The sequence below is a fragment of the Dromiciops gliroides genome, chromosome 3, assembly GCF_019393635.1.
Source record: "Dromiciops gliroides isolate mDroGli1 chromosome 3, mDroGli1.pri, whole genome shotgun sequence".
NCBI lineage: Eukaryota > Metazoa > Chordata > Mammalia > Microbiotheria > Microbiotheriidae > Dromiciops > Dromiciops gliroides.
Genome location: NC_057863.1, coordinates 50,710,019 through 50,728,536, shown reverse-complemented (window position 1 = coordinate 50,728,536; position 18,518 = coordinate 50,710,019). Strand labels below are relative to the sequence as shown.

General features: G+C 38.8%; 1 protein-coding gene across 1 annotated transcript in view; it reads right to left on the bottom strand.

Moving 5' to 3' along the window:
• Positions 1-3,453: 3,453 nt before the first annotated feature.
• The window catches only part of PLSCR5 (phospholipid scramblase family member 5), a 53,193-nt gene continuing 38,128 nt past the window's right edge, over positions 3,454-18,518 (bottom strand). Inside the window, exons 7-10 of the mRNA XM_043997288.1 lie at positions 17,175-17,336; positions 12,436-12,597; positions 3,582-3,664; positions 3,454-3,489 (exon numbers count right to left, since the gene is read on the bottom strand). Of these exons, the coding sequence (XP_043853223.1) occupies positions 3,626-3,664; positions 12,436-12,597; positions 17,175-17,336 (363 nt within the window). The 3' untranslated portion in view covers positions 3,454-3,489; positions 3,582-3,625. The remainder of the gene's footprint in view (positions 3,490-3,581; positions 3,665-12,435; positions 12,598-17,174; positions 17,337-18,518) is intronic.

Genomic DNA, 18,518 nt, shown 5'->3' with positions numbered 1-18,518 from the left:
CAACACCCCTAGCTTGTGATGTTTCCAGAACTCCTCAACCCTTTCCCTTTTCTTCTGCCCAGGGAGTCTTTATTATACTCTAATAACAATAACATTTCTGTTTCTGCCTCTCTTGTTCTGAAGCCAAGTGATTCCTGATGTGCGATGGATTTGGGGGTCAGATTGATCATGAGTCATCCCAAAAGAATTACAAGACTCAGTGACTCAGTTTCACAAGGTTTATTGTAATACTGTGGGTGACCACAGGGAAAGAACTAGAATAGTGGAAAGATATCTCTTGAATAGTGAAACAGGTATATTTATAGTATGGATAAATTGATTATCAGTCTCATTATAATAATTTCCACCTGAGGGAGGTACAAGGGAAGGCCTATCCTAATTTAGAGTTCCTGGAGTCCTAAGCCAACCCCCAAAATGGGTGCCTTTTACTGTGGAGGTGTGTTTTGGGGGTTTACATGTCATAAGGTGAATCTGGAGACAAATTTGGACTTTGCTGTGCATGTCTCTTTCTGTTTCCCATGGCTAGTTTCAAAACATCTTCATTTTTCTTTTACTTCTAGTAAAAATTTCTATACCTTGTCATTTTTTTTTCCTTGTTATATGACCTGCCCCTTTATAGTCCTCTTATGGGTACTGATTACTGTGGGTAAGAGAACTTAACATTCTGACTTGTAAGTTATCCATTAACTGGGGTCCATATCCCTCTTAGAGCACATATCTGAATTAGAGCTTGGATCTTATGTTTTTCTTTTCTTTTTGCCTCCTACACCAATTCCCACCATTTTCTCCCTTTCTGGTTGCTGGATTTTCTCATGTGCCCAATTTTAACTATCCTATTCTTTTTAAATAATGTATACTCTTTCAGAGAAATATTCAGAAGAAGGGTCCCATTCCACCAAATATCAATAATATCTATGAGGCCCAGATGGCTTTCTTTTATTGTGATATCTAGTTTACTTTATTAGCTATACTTTGTGCATTTGTATTTATATATCTGAGCACAGTGGTTTCTTGGATTTTACTTCCTGTGAAAATCAGAAGAAGGAATTTGCTTCTTGAAATGTCAAATATTAAAAATTTCCAACTTTTTTTGCATGTGCACAAGGACACTCTTAACAAAATGACTACCTAATCTTGTATTTCTTTCTTCTTTTCTTTTTCTTTTTTTGCAGGGCAATGAGGGTTAAGTAACTTCCCCAGGGTCACACAGCTAGTAAAGTGTCAAGTGTCTGAGGCTGGATTTGAACTCAGGTCCTCCTGAATCCAGGGCTGGTGCTTTATCCACTGTGCCACCTAGCTGCCCCCTCTTCCTTCCTTCCTTCCTTCCTTCCTTCCTTCCTTCCTTCCTTCCTTCCTTCCTTCCTTCCTTCCTTCCTTCCTTCCTTCCTTCCTTCCTTCCTTCCTTCCTTCCTTCCTTCCTTCCCTTCTCTTTCTTTCCTTGCTTCTTTTCTGTCTCCCTTATTTCCTTCCTTCTTCTCTTCCTCCTCTCTCTGTCTTTCTTTCTCTCCCTCCCTCCCACCACCCCTCCCTCTTTCTCTCTTCCTTTCTCTCTCCCCTTCTCTTCCTCCCCATCATTCTTATAGACAGGCATGAAAGTAACATCCCTTCCAGCCATCCACTCAGAAACCAGTGCCTACACAGTGTAGACATATTGTCAGCTGACATGCCACTAAAGGTATAGAATCTTTTCCTGACCCAGTGCCAAGGTGAATGGTAAAATGCTTATTCATAATTCCCTCAAGTTCTATTATGAATTGATTTTTTAAAAAATCTCTGTCTACTGGGAGAGCACAATATGAATTTGTTCCTGAATATCCTGTTTTGTGTCTCTCTCAAGGCATAATTTTGAGTCTTAATTATTAGCATTTTGTGTGTGTGTGTGTGTGTGTGTGTGTGTGTGTGTGTGTGTGTGTGTGTAGGAAATAACTACCTGTCCCATACACAATGTATGTTGGACATTGAATAACTTTTCCCCACTCTTTTAGGGAGACCCTAGACATAAACTGAACCCAAGTTTTAAGTAACTTTCACCTAGCCTCTCGCATAGAGGAGTAAAGAGTCAAAGTTTTTAAAGGAAAATCATTTAGCCCCTGTTCTTAAGGGTCATACTACCCTAGAAATGAATCTGGTTCATCTCTGCTTATGTCTAGAACAGAGGCTTCCCTTAGTGAACAGGCAAAAGTTTGAAAAATAACCTTAACCCAACCAGGCTAAGGTTGTTATTTGTAGACAAGTTTTGAAGGAAAAAACAAGCTACAGTTCAGTTTTTGGAATAACCCTTGTTATTTGGTGACAAGCTATACAGTTAGCCTTCCATTCAAAATTCCCATGGAGTTGAATCTCTCTAGAAGGTACGTGACTACTTAAGTGAAACTAAAGAAATTTTCACATTCAATACCAAGCTGGCAGGCACTTTGGTCACTTAGACAAGAGAAATGGAGCATTTGGAGTGAAATTTTCCTTTTAGGGATGCTGTGTATGTTGAGGTATATCTGTAAATATCAATTAAGAGTAAGGAGGACACTTTAATTTACCTTGTTGTTTATTGATGACTATATTTACTCCTTTGCTTAAAATTATTTCTTTTATGTTCAGAAGATCATGGAATTACAGTGTCAGAAGGGACCTTGGAAGATATTGTGTTTAACCAATGCCTGAATGGTATTCTCCTCTATACTATACCTGAAAGGTGTCCATCTGATCTTTGTTTGAAGACCTCTGAGGCATCTTGCCCTCAGAGAAACTTCATGAGGCAATCCACCATTGTACAGTTCAGGTTTGGGGTTTTTGTTTTTTCCCCTTCTTAGCAAGCTTAAATAAATCTTCATTGGTCATTCACTTTGCAACTGTTCCTCCTTGGCAGTGTTATAGTAAACCACAGTTATGGAAATATGAGAATATTTGAATACATGAGGAGATGTTTTCAGCAAGCTTTGGTTTGTAAATTTGAGCTTTGCTATGGAACAAATCTCTGTTAAGCCAAAGAAGAAAGTGATTAGCTCTGCTTTCTACACCCTATCTTTCAATGCATATTTATCCAACTTTTAACCTTTGATTGAAAAAATACAAACAACTCAATGATTATCAGGAAAAAACAAAACAAAACAAAACAAAAAACCAGAAGAAATTATGTTTGAAAAAAAAAAGCAGGGTGGGAATCTACCCTTTTGATTAGTAACCAGTCCCAGTACCAGAAAAACTTCAAAGTATTCTCTAAACATTGAATTTTCATCAGTGATGCTGTAAGTCTGAACTCTCATCTTTCATGCCATAACATCAAAAGAGAAAAAAAAAAAAACACTGGCGGGATTTCAAAGCAACCTGGTGCTCAGTCCAGAAACTGTATTTAGCTACCACACGCACACAAGTAGTTAATTATTTTGTTTAGTTATATTTTAATAAATGCTATAATTAATGTTTTCTTTTTAAAAAAGAAAGAAAGATCGTATCCAGACATTTCAGAAATGAAATGCTGAGCCCAAGGGATTCCTAGAAGAAAACGAAAAAAAAAAGAATTAAGCAGTGTCAAATGTGGACATCTTCAAAGGGAAAAGGATCATTTAAAGTCACTTCTTACTTACTGAAATATGGTCTGCATATTTTATTGTTTCTATCATCTTGCTTGTTATAGTCCAGCCAGTGAATGTTCAAAGAACATAAAATCCTACAAATAAATAAACTGTGAATGTGAAGGAAGATACAAAAAGGCAACAATTAAGATCAAACACTTGACGTGTAAGCTTTGATTATGTGAAGCAATTATGTTTCCCAGTGGTTCTCCAGTAAAGCGTCATTTAGCCAAGATAGCTGTGCAGCAGGAAATCGGAAAGTTGTAAGTATCGCTACAGACTCTTAGTAATTAGGAAAACATATCTGAATGGCCCAGGCATTGTGGAGGTGTCTACTTTTGTTTTTAGTTATTTCTACTCGCAAGTGTCAAATAGGACTGCCTGGGCTAGCAAAGTGGGCTGCGCATTGGGCTGCATTTTGTGGGATGTAATTTCTCACATGAGATGTGCCTTTTATGCAAGGAAAATTGAAATTCTTACCATCAAGCCAAGTGTGGAAGACAGTGACATCACGTACAGCTGATATTTTGTATGGAAAATGTTTAGGGGCTGATTCTAAGCTGATCTGAACTGTATACAAGAATGTACTGTCACAAATACATTTGAAAACTAGCTTGGAGACTATGCACGTGGGGTTTGGAACAGGAAAGGTTTATAATTTCAGTGGAAAGTCTCCTGAACTTGTGAAAGGATCTGAGTCTGCATCTCTACTCTGCTCAGCAGTGTACTAGCTGTGTGACCTCGGGCAAATAATTTAACTTCTCTGAGATTCAATTTCTTTATCTGAAAAACAGGCTGGTTGGACTAGATTACCATTAAGGTCTCTTCCAGCTTTACACCTATGATTCTATGATCAGTATGGGAAACACAGTTTTGGAAATCCCAAGGAGGCACGACACAACCAATCTACCATAGAATCACAGATCTACTGTCGGAAGGGTCCCTAGAGGACATTTGGTCTAATTTCCTTATTTTATAGAGGAGGAAGCTGAGATCCAGAGAGACTTACTGCCTTGTTCCAGCCCACTAAGGTCATTAATTGCAGAAGCAGGATTTACACTCAAGTTGTCTGATACCAAACCCAAGAGTTACATGCGTCACAAAGAAATTTTGACTTGGTCTGGGCCATTCCGCTAATAATTGTTAGAAATAGGATATGAACCCAGGTTTTCCTGGGTTTCAGCCAAGCACTCTACCTACCATGTTATGCTGTTTTCTCTGTGTATATTTATAAAAATTAAGGTAACACATTAACTAATGTAGAAATATATTTAATGTGATTATACATATATAACCTATATCAGATTGCTTTCTGTCTTGAGAAGGGAAGGGAGGCAGGGAGAAAAATTTGGAACTAAAAATCTTATGAAAACAAATGTTGAAAACTCTCTTTACATGTAACTGGAAAATAGTAAAATACTTTGGTGATAAAAAAAAAACATTAAGGTAACAAAGTAAAGAAATAAAAGGGGGATAGCAAGATCCTTCCAATGAGTTAAGGTATTCATTCCCTAAATGCTTGTGTGGGTTGACAAATTAAATTCAATGAAAGGTCAGATGAAATGTCTGAATGGGAATTTCCTTTCTACTTTTCTGAAAAAAAAAATGTAAATGACCTTTAATGAAGTTCCTTGAGTCAGGCATTAAGCATTTATGTGCCAGACACTGTGCTAAGAGAAAAGAACAGAGAGAAAGGCAAAAACTAGTCTTTGTCCTCAGGGAGCTTACATTCTAATGGTCAAGACAATATGTGGGGAGGAAGGGAACAGTTATTAAATGTCTATATAGTACATCCCAGCCACTGTTCTAAGTGCTTCAAAATAGCTTATTTTATAATAGGTACATATAACTGGGTACATACAAAGTATATTCATTGAAGGTTATCTAAAGGTATCATTTGTCAATGAACAAGAATTCTGGGAGTGCTTATTACATACTAAGTGGTAGGAGATACAAAGACAAAAACAAAACAGCCATTGTCACGGAGCGTGAGTTAAAGTATAACCTAAGGACCGTCAGGGCAGGATTCATGAACAATTGCTGGTCCCTTTTGTCCAATAGTAATGAACATTAAAACACAGAAATTTAGGAAATCATTGCATTTAGAGGTAGAAGAGGTGACCATACAAGTCATCTAGACCAATCCTTTCACAAGCCAAATACTAAGGTCACACAAGCACTGTGTAGCGGGGCCATGATTTGAATCCAGTCCCTTAAGAGAGGCAAATGGTCCAGAGGTCAGATCCCATCTGGAGTATTGTATTCAGTTCTAAGTGTATATTTTCTGGAAGGGTATTGATTAGCTGGAAAACATGTAGAGGAGCATGACCAGGATGGTTTAGGGCTTCCAATCAAATTATATGAGAACCTCTGAAGAATGGTTGGCTTAGAGTAGGAAAGATAGTGTACTTATGATAGTTATCTTCAAGCATTTGAAAGACTGTTATGTTAAAGGATTACACTTAGCCAAAATAGCATCTTGTCTTGGGAAGAGTGCTAGGCTGAAACTTTGGGAGGGGCCTGAATTCGAATTTTGACTTCAACATTTACATTTGCAAATCACTTAAATTCTTTGAGTCTCTGTTTTTGTATCTATTGTGGGGAATAAGGATACCTACAATGCTATAATTCACAGGTTTATTTTGTTGTTCTTATTAGGATCAAATTAGATATTGCATATTAAGAACTTTGCAAATGTTATAGCACCTTATGAATGTTAGCTATTGCTGTTAGCCCAGAGAAGTAAAACCATGAACAACTGGTGGTAGCTGCAGAGACAGATTTAGACTTGATGGAAGGAGAAACTTCCAAATATTTTGAGCTATCTAAATGTAGGAGGTTTCCCCTCACTAGAGATCTTCTAAACACAACCAATTGTCCACTTGTTGGGTATACTGTAAATGAAATTTTGTTCTGCTATTGATTGAGCTTCCTGATCTCTGAGATCTCTTTCAGTTCTTTGTTTCTGAATTCACACATCCTTCCACTGCTCTATTTTGCCCACAAGAAGTAGAATTACATCAGATTGTGGCAGAAAGCATTAAGATCTCTTAGAAGAATTTTTTGAGCTGTAGTAGCCATTGAGAAAATTCACTGACTAATCTTCAGATTATTTTGAAGATTCTTTTGAAAAAGTTGAGACAGGAGTTTTGAAAGTACTTTTTAGATTAAAAATAAAGGACATATGAAGGACATTGTCTGAATCCCGAGAAAAACTTATAAATAGAAATATGTATAGAATAATTTTACATATATGTGTGTGTATATACGTGTGTGTATATGTATATATGTGTAGTGGTGGTCATTAGGGTGGAGGAGGGAAGAAAAAAGGGGAAAAAGATTTATATGATAACTGTTGTAAATTTGGAGGGAATGGCAAGTTTTGCATGGTAGATTTGCAGTTTCACAGGCAGATGGTCACTCTGATCAGTCCCCTATAAAAGTACCTACCAGCCTCCTGCTTGAGGAGATTGGTACCTCAGAGCCAGGTGCTTTATTCCATACCTATCTCCCCATGAGAAGTCCAAGAAGTTCTTTCATGGTTTCCCTCCCCCCCCCCCTTCCCTTCCCTTGCCCCTAAATAAACTACCATCTTATTCTACCTGCTTTTGTGTGCAAGAAGGTATAATTCTTTAAAGAGGAATTCCTAAGAACCCTTACCCCAACCCAAACCCTTACACCATTTTCCTCATAACATTTTGGTGCCCGAATGTTTGAAGGGACATAGGAAATTTCCTCTTTTCCTCTTGGCACACAAAACTGGGGGGTGGGAACCTCCCTTCTGGGTTTCTTTTCTCCCTCTCCCACCTGACTCAACCTCCTGTTCGAGTTACAGAGAGGTAGAGAAAGGATCAGCTTTTGCACGGGATAGCGGAGGGCAGCCTGGGACTCTCTCCCTTGCCAAAAGCTCAACTTAGACGACTGAACCACACTCGGACCCTCGGACTCCATGCTTCTGGGTAAGAACTTTTATGCTTGTGTGTCTATCTCTCGCCAGTGCTCTGCTCTTCCACAAGACAGGCAGCTGTGTTTCTCTCCCTTGAGAAAACTAACTTCATGTCTGAACCATGTTAAGACCATTCTCCTTAGATGGTAGTTTTGGGATAGAAAGGGAGTGTTCTGAAAAATTCACCTCTGGGGTGCATCCTAAGAGATTGGACTAAACTAGAACTTACAAAATTGAGAAAAAGAGATGCATGATACATTTTTGTAACAATTTATGGCCACATTATCAGCTACGAACTGAAGGAAACTGGCCTGTACATGGCACCCTTAATTATAATACCATTTTGCAATTGGACAAGTTTTGCAAGCGTGAAGAGAGATGAACAGAGATTCCATACATATCGGATTTTATGACTTTAAGCCAGAAGTCAAAAGGAAAGGATGAGGTCCCCTTGCCGGTTGAGAATCACTGCAAATCCAAGCAATTAGTTAACCCTTTCAGGCACCTCCTCTAAGACCCAAGCCCCCCCCCCCACCCCTCTTCAAACTCATTCCCTACCTGTTTCTCATTTCACTCCTTCTTCCCCTCCTGCTTCTGTACCTATAGGTCAACCACTGTCATATCACTCTATGACTGAGACCTCTCCTTGCTCACCGGCTCATCTCAGAAGAAATTCCCTGTGTCCTCCACAGCTGAGCTCTGGCCACACTGGGAGTGGATGTCAGTATCCTTCTATCCTGCTCTACCCCATTTACAATCTGGGGGAACGTTCCCATTTCTCCTGTTTTTTCCATTCAGCAGCCGATCCCATCTGCTTTACCTAATCTGCAGTCACCTACCCCTATCTCCTTTTCCCCATCTCCACCCACACTGCAGCCAGAGACTGTTTCCCCTCCCCCACCTACTCCACAGCCAAAGACTGTTAGCCCTCCCCCACTGGGCCCTCTGCCCAATCCTGTCTTGGTCTCCACCTGAGCTATCTCCCCAACCGGTTTCACCAAGGTCCTTACTAGCATTTCCCACTGCTTCCCTGCTTCCATTAAAGGAATTTCCCATTGGGAAGGGCACAACATTAAGGCATGTTCCTTTTTCCATAAGCAGGTTATCTCAGATTAAAGAGAAATTGGGGAGCTACTCAGAGAACCCCACAAAGTTCATAAATGGCTTTAAGTCTGTGACACTGGAGTTTGACTTTTCCTGGACTGATTTGCAAATTATTCTTGCCAGCTGTTGTACCCCCAATGAGAAAAAACAGATTTGGGACCTGGCAGTACAAGTTGGGGATGAACACTCGCAGGTTGGAAATTGGGTTGGGGTCCCTGGATTTACAGCAGTCCCAGTTGTAGAACCGAGATGGAACTATGATAACAGGGAAGACAGGGCTCGTAGAAATCACATGGTCACCTGCCTGGTTGAGGGAATAAGAAGAGGAGTCAAGAAACAAGTGAGTTATGGAAAGGTGAGGGAGATAACACAGGGGTCTGAAGAAAATCCTGCTGTCTTCATGAGCTGCTTAGCAGACTCTCTGAAGAAATATACCAACCTAGACCCCCCAAAGAGATGTAGTAATAACTGTCCTCAATATTCATTTTATCAGCCAGTCTGCTCCTGACATTAGGAGAGAACTCCAGAAGTTAGACTGGGGTCTCCAGATCCCATCCTCACAACTCCTTGATATTGCTTTTAAGATTTTTAATAACAGGGACCTGGCAGTAGCCAAAGAGAGAGAAAAGATGGCTCGTGCCCGCTCCATAGACCAAGCTTCTATAATAGCAGCAGCCATCACCACATTTGCTACCAGCAGAATTCTGGGTGGCTGAGATTCTGGTAGCTGCAGTAAACTGAGATACAGAAGTGGGGGACTCCACACGAAGGTGAGGCCAGCTCTCCTACCTCTTTGTCCCCAGGGCAGCACCCAAGAGATTGGCTTAGCAAAAATCCAGTGCTCTGTAACTTGCTCTCCTGGCCAGCACCTTGTCAGGCCCATGGCCAAGATGGACATAGGAGGCAAGCCTAGGAATGGTTTAGGGATGGCCTCTGTCTTACTCTCTCTTTCAGGTCCTAGCATTCAATCAAGGCACAAAGTGGGGACGCTAAGGACTCTAAAAAATGTAGATAGACACTGACTCTCATAGAACTAGGATTTGATCTGATTACTGAACTTTGGTAAAGCAGGCCATGCCCTGTCCTGCATTCAGCCTTTCCAGCTTCCACTGGGAAAAAAACAGTCACACTTTACTCCTGATCTGATAAAGTCTCTTTTCGTTTTTGCTCTGGTCAGTTTTAATATGTTTTTGCTTAAGTCTGTTCCATCTAGGCTCAAGGATTCATGGCACTGTGCCTACATGTTGCCTCTGGACCTCACAGCTCCTCACGCTGCAGGCCTTCTCCACTTCTCTCCCCTCCCCCTCCCATGCACCTTGATTTCTTTGACCCCTGCTCAGCATGAAGCAGTTAGAGAAGAATCTTTGTCCTCTTTCCTTATATATAGAGAAGTGGGGAAAGGTCATGGGGCCCAGAGTACCCCAGAAGTTCTCTAGGATACATCAAGGAATCTTCTCCTTGAGAAACTAAACCAGAGGACAGATACACCTAGAGAGATAAGCAGAACCAGTTCTGATCTCCCTTATCCCTGGGGAGATAAGTTTGGGTGTGGCTTTGCCTTTGTGTCCTGAAGAGAGAGATGGCTTGAGAGATCCGTAGCCACCCCTCACCCAATTCCTCCAGTCACCACCAGTGGGGGATGATCCTCCCTCACCAAAGGAACTTTCCACAGTCAGATGGTCACCCCCATCAGTCCTCTATAAAAGTACCTACCAGCCTCCTGCTCGAGGAGATTGGTACCTCAGAGCCACGTGCTTTGTTCCATACCTATCTCCCCATGAGAAATCCAAGGATTTCTTTCATGGTTTCCCTTCTCTTCCCTGCCCCCCACCTTCCCTTCCTTTGCCCCTAAACAACCTACTATCTTATCCTACCTGCTTTTGTGTGCAAGAGGGTGTAATTCTTTAAATAGGAATTCATAAGAACCCCTACCTCTAACCCAAACCCCATACTCCATTTCCCCCATAACATGTGTAATAATCTTTTTGTTGGAATGTGTTATGGAAATGCTTGTTTTGTTCTGTTAATTGAAAATAAAATATATTTTAAAAAAAAGATTTATTTTCTGATTCCTGTTTTATTCATTTCAAAAACCAAAATCTGTCTCAACAAAATTAGGGATGGGAAGGAAAGATGATTTACAATTTGAAATATATATATATACACACACACACAATATATGCATGTATGTATGTATATGAACACACATGTATTAATTTATGCACACACGTACATTTGTACACATGTGTGTATGTATATGCATACACAGCAGAAGCTCACACATGCTTCACAAACAATTTGGCCCAAACTCACTATATTCTTCAGAGGTAAGCTATTTGTTATACTCTCTTCCCTCCATATCCAATCAATTCCTAAGGCTTATCATTTTCCCCCCTCCATAACATCTCTAGTATATGCCTTCTTCTCTCTCCTGATGCAAATAACACCTCTGTGTAGGCACTTAGCTCCTTACACCTGAACTATTGCAATAGCCTGCTGGTTGGTTTCCCTGCTTCAAGTCTTTCCCCAGTCTAGTCCATTCTTCACTCAGGTGTGAAGTTGATCTTCCTAAACTGCAGATCTGACCATATCTCACCCCACCCCCATTCCATTCAATAAACTCCAGTGGCTCCCTATCAACTCTAGGATCAAATATAAAATTCTCTATTTGGCTTCTAAAGTGCACCATAACCTGTTTCTTTCCTAATATTCCAGTCTTCTTGAATCTTTTTTCTCTGTATTCTGTGATTCAGAACACTGACCTCCTTATGTATTCCTTGCTATTCCTTCATCTACTCTACACAGTTTCAGTCTTCCTCCTCATTTCTGCCTTCTGGCTTACCTGGATTCCCTCACATTTCATCTACAAAACTGCCTTGTGCAAAGAAGCCTTTCTCAGTTTTCCCTAATGCTACTGTCTTCCCTTGGAGATTATCTTCAATTTATCAGTTGTATATCTTGTTTATTCATTCATAGTTGTTTACATAATGCCTCTCCCATTAGATGGTGACCTCCTTGAGGGATTAAAAGGTTTCTTTTTTCCCTTTCTTTTTTATGCTCATTGCTTAGCATCGTACCTGGTTTATAGTTGGAGCCAGGTAATGCTTACTTGCTTGATTTGACCCGAGGGAAAGGCAGGGCAGAGAAATTGTCTTATTCATATTCTTTTAGCTTGGAGAATATCCAGGACAGCAAATTAAATCAATATTTTAATACTTTGTCCAAATATAAAGAAAGAGAAATTTGTTCTTTTGGAGGGGGGCGGGTTGGCAAGGGCTCTGGATTAATGATTTCACTGGTGTGGTGAATGCTGCAAGAGGAAACTCTCCTCTACCAATTACAGTTGCCTGAGGACACTGAGAGGTAAGGTATCAGAATAAGACTTGAACACATTTTCCTGACTCTGAGGCCATCTCTTTTTTTTTTTTTGCAGGGCAATGAGGGTTAAGTGACTTTCTCAGGGTCACACAGCTAGTAAGTGTCAAGTGTCTGAGGCCAGATTTGAACTCAGGTCCTACTGAATTCAGGGCCCATGTTTTATCCACTGCACCACCTAGCTGCCCCCTGAGGCCATCTCTTTATTTACAGCACCACATTGACAATAATACTTTTTATTTATGGGAGATCCCAAATCTGTGACTTCCATGATTCAGATCAGATGTGCTACGTTTTTCTTTTCTGTTTTACAGTTGCCTGGCACTGACAAGTTAAATGATTTCCACAGGATTAGACAAGCACTAGAAAGTACCTAGATAAGAGAAGAATATGTCCTACTCTGCTCCATTCAGGTTATCTAAGGGACAGAGACATACTTACAAAGAGAAAACAGGCCCCAATCATGATTGCTTTGATTTTCACATCTAGATCTGCAGGAACATGTATCCCAAAGTTGTCAGCATTTGTGAAGACATCATTTACAAATCCAGACCAATACTTTGAAATCTTCCCAATTGTTATCTTTTCATTAATGGTTGTCACCTGTGAAAGTGAAATCAAAAGCCATTTAGAAACTTAAAAAAAAAAAGGATTTCTTTTGATAAATATGGATTGTTTAATCATACGACCTTATCATTTAAAGAATCAGGACAAAAGAAGGAAGCAATATGGTAGAGTGGAAAGGATATTGTGAAGGCAAGACAACCTGTCAGTGTCTCAGTTTCCTCATCCATAATTTGAGTGGAATGGATTATATTATATATAAAGTCCTTTCTATCTAAGGAACCTATGAAAAGACCCTTGTATCTTTTCTTATCTCCCATGTATCCATTAACATTGGACAACCTACTGGGTACCCTAAAATGATTTATAAAGTGATTATTCTATAAGGTTCATAAAAATATTTATCAGTAAGAAATTCAAATTCTTTTTTTTTTTTTTTTTTGCCTGTATCACACTGTACATCTATCTTAGCTTCCAGGGACAACTTCAGTTTATGGAGCCGAACTTTGGGTGAGTGGTCAGTGAGAAAGATAAGCAAAGTATAATGCTCTGTAGGTAGCAAATTTAGTAACATAGCCTTTTGATCTTGCTTTATTCAGATCTCCTTGTTGCTGACCCAGCATTTCTTCACCTGGGCTCTGATTTAACTAAATCCTTCTGGATTATCAGTAACAACCTCCTGATTGGATAGTGTACATCATAAAGTGGACAAGTGTTGATGACCTCAGGACATTGGCTGATTTCTAGCTCTTCTAATTTCTGGCTCCTTGTCCTTATAAACCTGCTACTTCTGTTCTTCTTGTACTATCCATAGACCCCCATCCCTTAAAGGCAAGACCCTTGAGGTCAGAGCCTGGTTGGAGAAAACAGATGGCACATAGTTTCTTGGAAACATTTGGGTTTTAGAGTGAGTTTTTGACACTTATTTTATTTTATTTTATTTTTTTGCAGGGCAATGGGGGTTAAGTGACTTGCCCAGGGTCACACAGCTAGTAAGTGTTTGAGGCCGGATTTGAACTCAGGTACTCCTGAATCCAGGGCCGGTGCTTTATCCACTGTGCCACCTAGCCATCCCCATAGAATGAGTTTTTGAATTAATTTTTCATTTTTCATATTTTTGGCCATGGCTGAAGGGTGGCATGTTTATTTGTTTGTTTTTAGCATCCCATCATGCCTGTTGGTTTAATATTCAAAATTTTTAGGTTTGTGATTCACCCTTTAAAACCTTTATCCTAATAATTGACTAGAAGTTCCTGCTCCAATTTGTCAGTTATGTACTTAGCCTGATTCCTATTTAAATCATGTATTTTCTTTTTCTTTCTTTCTTTTTTTTTTTTTTTTTAGTAAGGCAATTGGGCTTAAGTGACTTGCCCAGGGTCACACAGCTAGTAAGTGTTAAGTGTCTGAGGCCGGATTTGAACTCAGGTCCTCCTGACTCCAGGGCCGGGGCTCTATCCACTGTGCCACCTAGCTGCCCCATGTATTTTCAATTAAAATTATCTATCTATCTATGCTATCATCTCTATTAAACTACAGAGAAAACAGCAAATAATACAGTAGCTATCTTTAGAGCAAGTTTTAAAGAAACAATCACTTATATATAACTTATTAGTATGCTATTTCTTAAATATCCACCATTTCTAGTCCTTACATGTTATTAATGACCATTAGTTCCATTCTTATCTCAAGACTTTGGCTAAAATAATATTCCTTATTTACTCATCTGACATCCTATCTTAGAGATAGATGCTCTTTTGGGGGCAGATACATGGTTTCAGACCTTGAAGTCAGCTTGTCATGCAGAAATGCTAGTAGCTATACGTAGGTTCAAGCCAGCTTGCCATCAGATGCATTTTACACTAGACTAAGGTTCAAACTGAGGCTAGGAACTTCAGCTTAAGGCACTATTCATCAGATTGTCCTCTTTCTCAGGTTAGTTTCCATCATTCTTTTTTCCCATATGACAGAAAGGAAAGTGGACATCTAAGTAAGATATGACCCTATAAGGATAATGTTGGGATACTAAAGATCAGAATGAATGAGGCTTCTGATGAAAGCTTAGGAAAACAAAATCTAAGGTGTTTTTTTTTTTTAAAGGTATCTTGAAGTCAAGAGGAAGAAAAAGATCTTGTTTTGAAAGAATGGTGATAACAGATTACAGTAAGCAGAGCTTTTCAAATATTATTTTGCATGTGTTTAAAAGTCAGAGAGAATTAGCCTGGAAAAGAGCACAAAATAGTAAATAGGTAATTGAAATACAAGGTAAGGGAGAGGGTGATATGAGTATACCCAGCTGTTCTCAATGACTTCAAATCACCAGGTCAAAATGGTTCTGTTTAAAAAAAATAAAACACTGCTATGGTTACTACTCTTTTTTGTGATTTGGGGGAAAACTGTGAGGAATAAGAGTGGTGCTGTAAGATTAGAGTAAATTAGTATTATGATTTTCACATATCATCTTAATGATTATAGGTCAGTAATGTTAACTTGGTTTCTTGGCAACATCCTAGAATTCATTATGAAAGGAATGGTATATGAGCAGAAAGGAATACAGTGATCACAAAGATCACTACAATAGGAGTTCATCAAAAGCAGATCAGATTCAAATAACCTCATTTCCTCTTTTGACAGGGTTAGAGGTTCAGGGAAATCTAAGGACATAGTGTACCTAGCTGTCAGGAAAGAATCTGACAGGCTCTTCAGAGCCTTACAAAATGCATATTAGTACAGTTAGGAGAAGTTGGTATTGGTTGAATGATCTGGTCTAAGGATTCTTATTACTAGATTGATATCAACATGTAAGGGGACTTCTAGTAGAATAACATAGGTTCTGTTTTAAGTCCTACTATGTGTTAGGCAATGTTTTTATAGTAGTTGATGCAAAAACAAAAGTGAGACATTTTCTAACCTTAAGAAAATTATTTTCTATTATATGTCATTGTTGTCATCATCATCATCATAGCTAGCATTTACATAGTCCTTTATATTTTATATAACATTTTATACATACTGTCTCATTTATCTTCACAGCAATCCTTTGAGGTAGATGCTATTTTTTTTTTCAATTGAGGAAAATGAGGCTGAGTTGCCCAGGGTTAAATGAGTTGCCCAGGGTTAAATAACTAGGGCAGGATTCAAACTCAGGTCTCACTGACTCTAAGTCCAGAATTCTATCTACTGAACTACCTATTACAAAGGAGGCATATTAATTTTGCAAATGATATAAAATAGAGATAATAGTTAATATCACGAATGAAATAATAAGGATTAAAAAATCTTAAGAGCCTAGAGCAATAAGCAGAAACTAATAAGATGAAACTTATGAGATATTAAGTATACTTATGTTTCCAAAATCAACTATATTTTAATAACTGGCATTTATATATCACTTTCAATTTACAAAGCACTTTATATACATTATTGCTTTTAATCCTTACCACAACGCTGCAAATCAGTTACCACATATTTGATTATCTCTATTTTCCACTTTGAGAAATTGAGTCTTACAGAGAGTGTGACATGGTCACATGACAAAGTGCTGGATGAATTATGGTCCAAATTCAAGTTTCTCTTGATTCTAAGCACAAGACTCTTTTATACTTTATCCCATTGTACAAGTGAAGTATGATCCAGAGTCTACCACTGTAGTAAGCTTATCAGTAGCCAATATGAAGTAACAATAGCAGGAAGTTAGATTGCAAAAGGGAACCTAGAAATCACATACAAACCTACCAAAATGGGATTTGAAACTACTGCCCCCTCTCCCCCAAACTCTATTCCACATCTGTTGGGTACATGCTGCTGAGTGCTCTGAACTCTAATCCACAATTATGTGATTATCTTTGCCTCTCTCCATCTTCTTCCCTCACTTCCTGCCTTCCTTCCCCATCTCATTTCTGTCCCCATGCTGTCTGCCGCTTTTGACATGTCTCTGTACTTTCTCTGCAATTTGTTCCTACACCCTCTGTGCCTTATTAAATTGTGATTGAAGCCCTATTTCCCAGTGACATCATGATCTTTCCCAGTGAGTACCCAAAGAACTGTACATGCCTGCCCCATTTGATAATTTCATAAATTATCAATTCACCTGCCTCACAATTTGAGTTCTACAAAAATAGAAAAACCCTTCCTTAGGAGATTGCAGATTGGCATTTATTAGAAGTCTTCAAAGTCTGAACTACTTGTGAGTTTCAGGTATGTTGTATAGGTCTTTCATGTACGAGTAGGATTAGATGAATACTTCCAATTCAGAAATTCTATGATTCCTTTCTCCTTGCACCTCACCCCCCACCTAAGGAAAAAAAATGATAAGAACTCAGAGTTCTAGAAACAGTCACTGCAAGTTATTTGAATATGAATAGCAAGGCTGATTTAAAGAAAAAAAAACAACTTGTGAATAACCTTGATTCTAGGGCTTCCTCTCAACTGAAAATTGGGAAATATATTTAAAATATCAGAATTTTCACTCAGTGCAAGATTCCTATGTAACTGTTTAGAAACATTTGTTCCTAACATACAGCAGACATGCTTCAAAGTGTAAACCTATAAAAGGCTAAACTATCATATACAAGGCAGGGTTCTAAAATGAATGATTTTTTTTTCCCAAAGAAATATACCTCAAAATCCACATCTCCAAAACATCCACATGTTGCATAGGGACCCACAATTTTCAAAATGTCTTCTTTGTTTTCATTTTGAATTGTGAACTTTGGCAGGAACGGGTCCCACTTCTGTACAACATAACCAACTATTGTACCAGGAGGGGCTTGAATTTCTAACTGGAAGAAGAAAAAAGAAGAGAATCAAGTCAATTCTAAGATAAAAATAGTTCTGGTTGTAATATAAAGATACCTTAATGTGAAGTGTGTAGGTTGTTGTGAAATCATGTTTATTCTTCTTTGAATCAGTCTTTTTTCCCCCCTTTTTTCTCCAAGTTGCGTCTCTCTATCTTGTCAGGCTAGCAATGCCACTTATGGTCTAATCCCACTTCTGATTGGCACAGCTGCTTTGACCCATTCCATTCTTCACATTCAATTGGTTTGCCCCTTCTTATGTAACCTGGTAGTCATCCCACTCCCAGGGCCTCACCAATGGTGTCTCTGACTTAGGACAGATCTCTGATGGATTTTAGCCCTATTGTGGCTCAGAACACCAGAGCTCAAACAATCTACTAGGCTCAGGATCCCCAGTATCAATAATTACAGGCATGTTAACCCACCAGTTCTTTGCATCATTCTAAGTAAAAGCTTCAAAGGAAATAATTCTTTTTGAATACATTAAGGGCACCATCAGCTTCAGGGTAATCAATCAATCAACAAGAATTTATTAAAAACCCACTATGTTCCAGGCCCTCTGTTACAGATACAAAGACACAAAGGCAATAGTTCCTGCCCTCAAGGAGTTTAGATTTTATCAGGGAACACGATATGCACAAGTAATGTACATTTTTGTTTTTTTTACGAAGGAAATACAAGGTATTGAGTTTTAGAGGGTGGGAGATATTAGCTTCTAGGTTTCATGTAGAACGTAATGACTAATGACCAAGATTGAACTTCATTGTTCATATATTTCTCTGTTGATTTATTCCTGAATATTAAACAAATTAACCAGGCATGAAGACTTAATATTAAATTGTTTACACAAGGGAAATAGAAACACCTTTTACCTCTTCTCCTTTAATGTCACGATCCCTAGAATGGTGTGTTCCATATACAACAACAATAGTGAAAAGTCAAATGAGGTAATACATGTAAAGTGTTTTGAAGATTTCAAGGCACCATATAAACACTAGCAGCTATTAAGTGTCTTGGAAATATTTAGACAGTGAAACAAAAACCTTATTGAAATGCTTCCCAAAATGCAATATAATAAACTATATAGAGTTCACTTAATTATTTTTTTAAGATTCTCCCAGAACTCTTTTGACCATGAAAAACAAGGTCAGCCTGGCACCAACATGC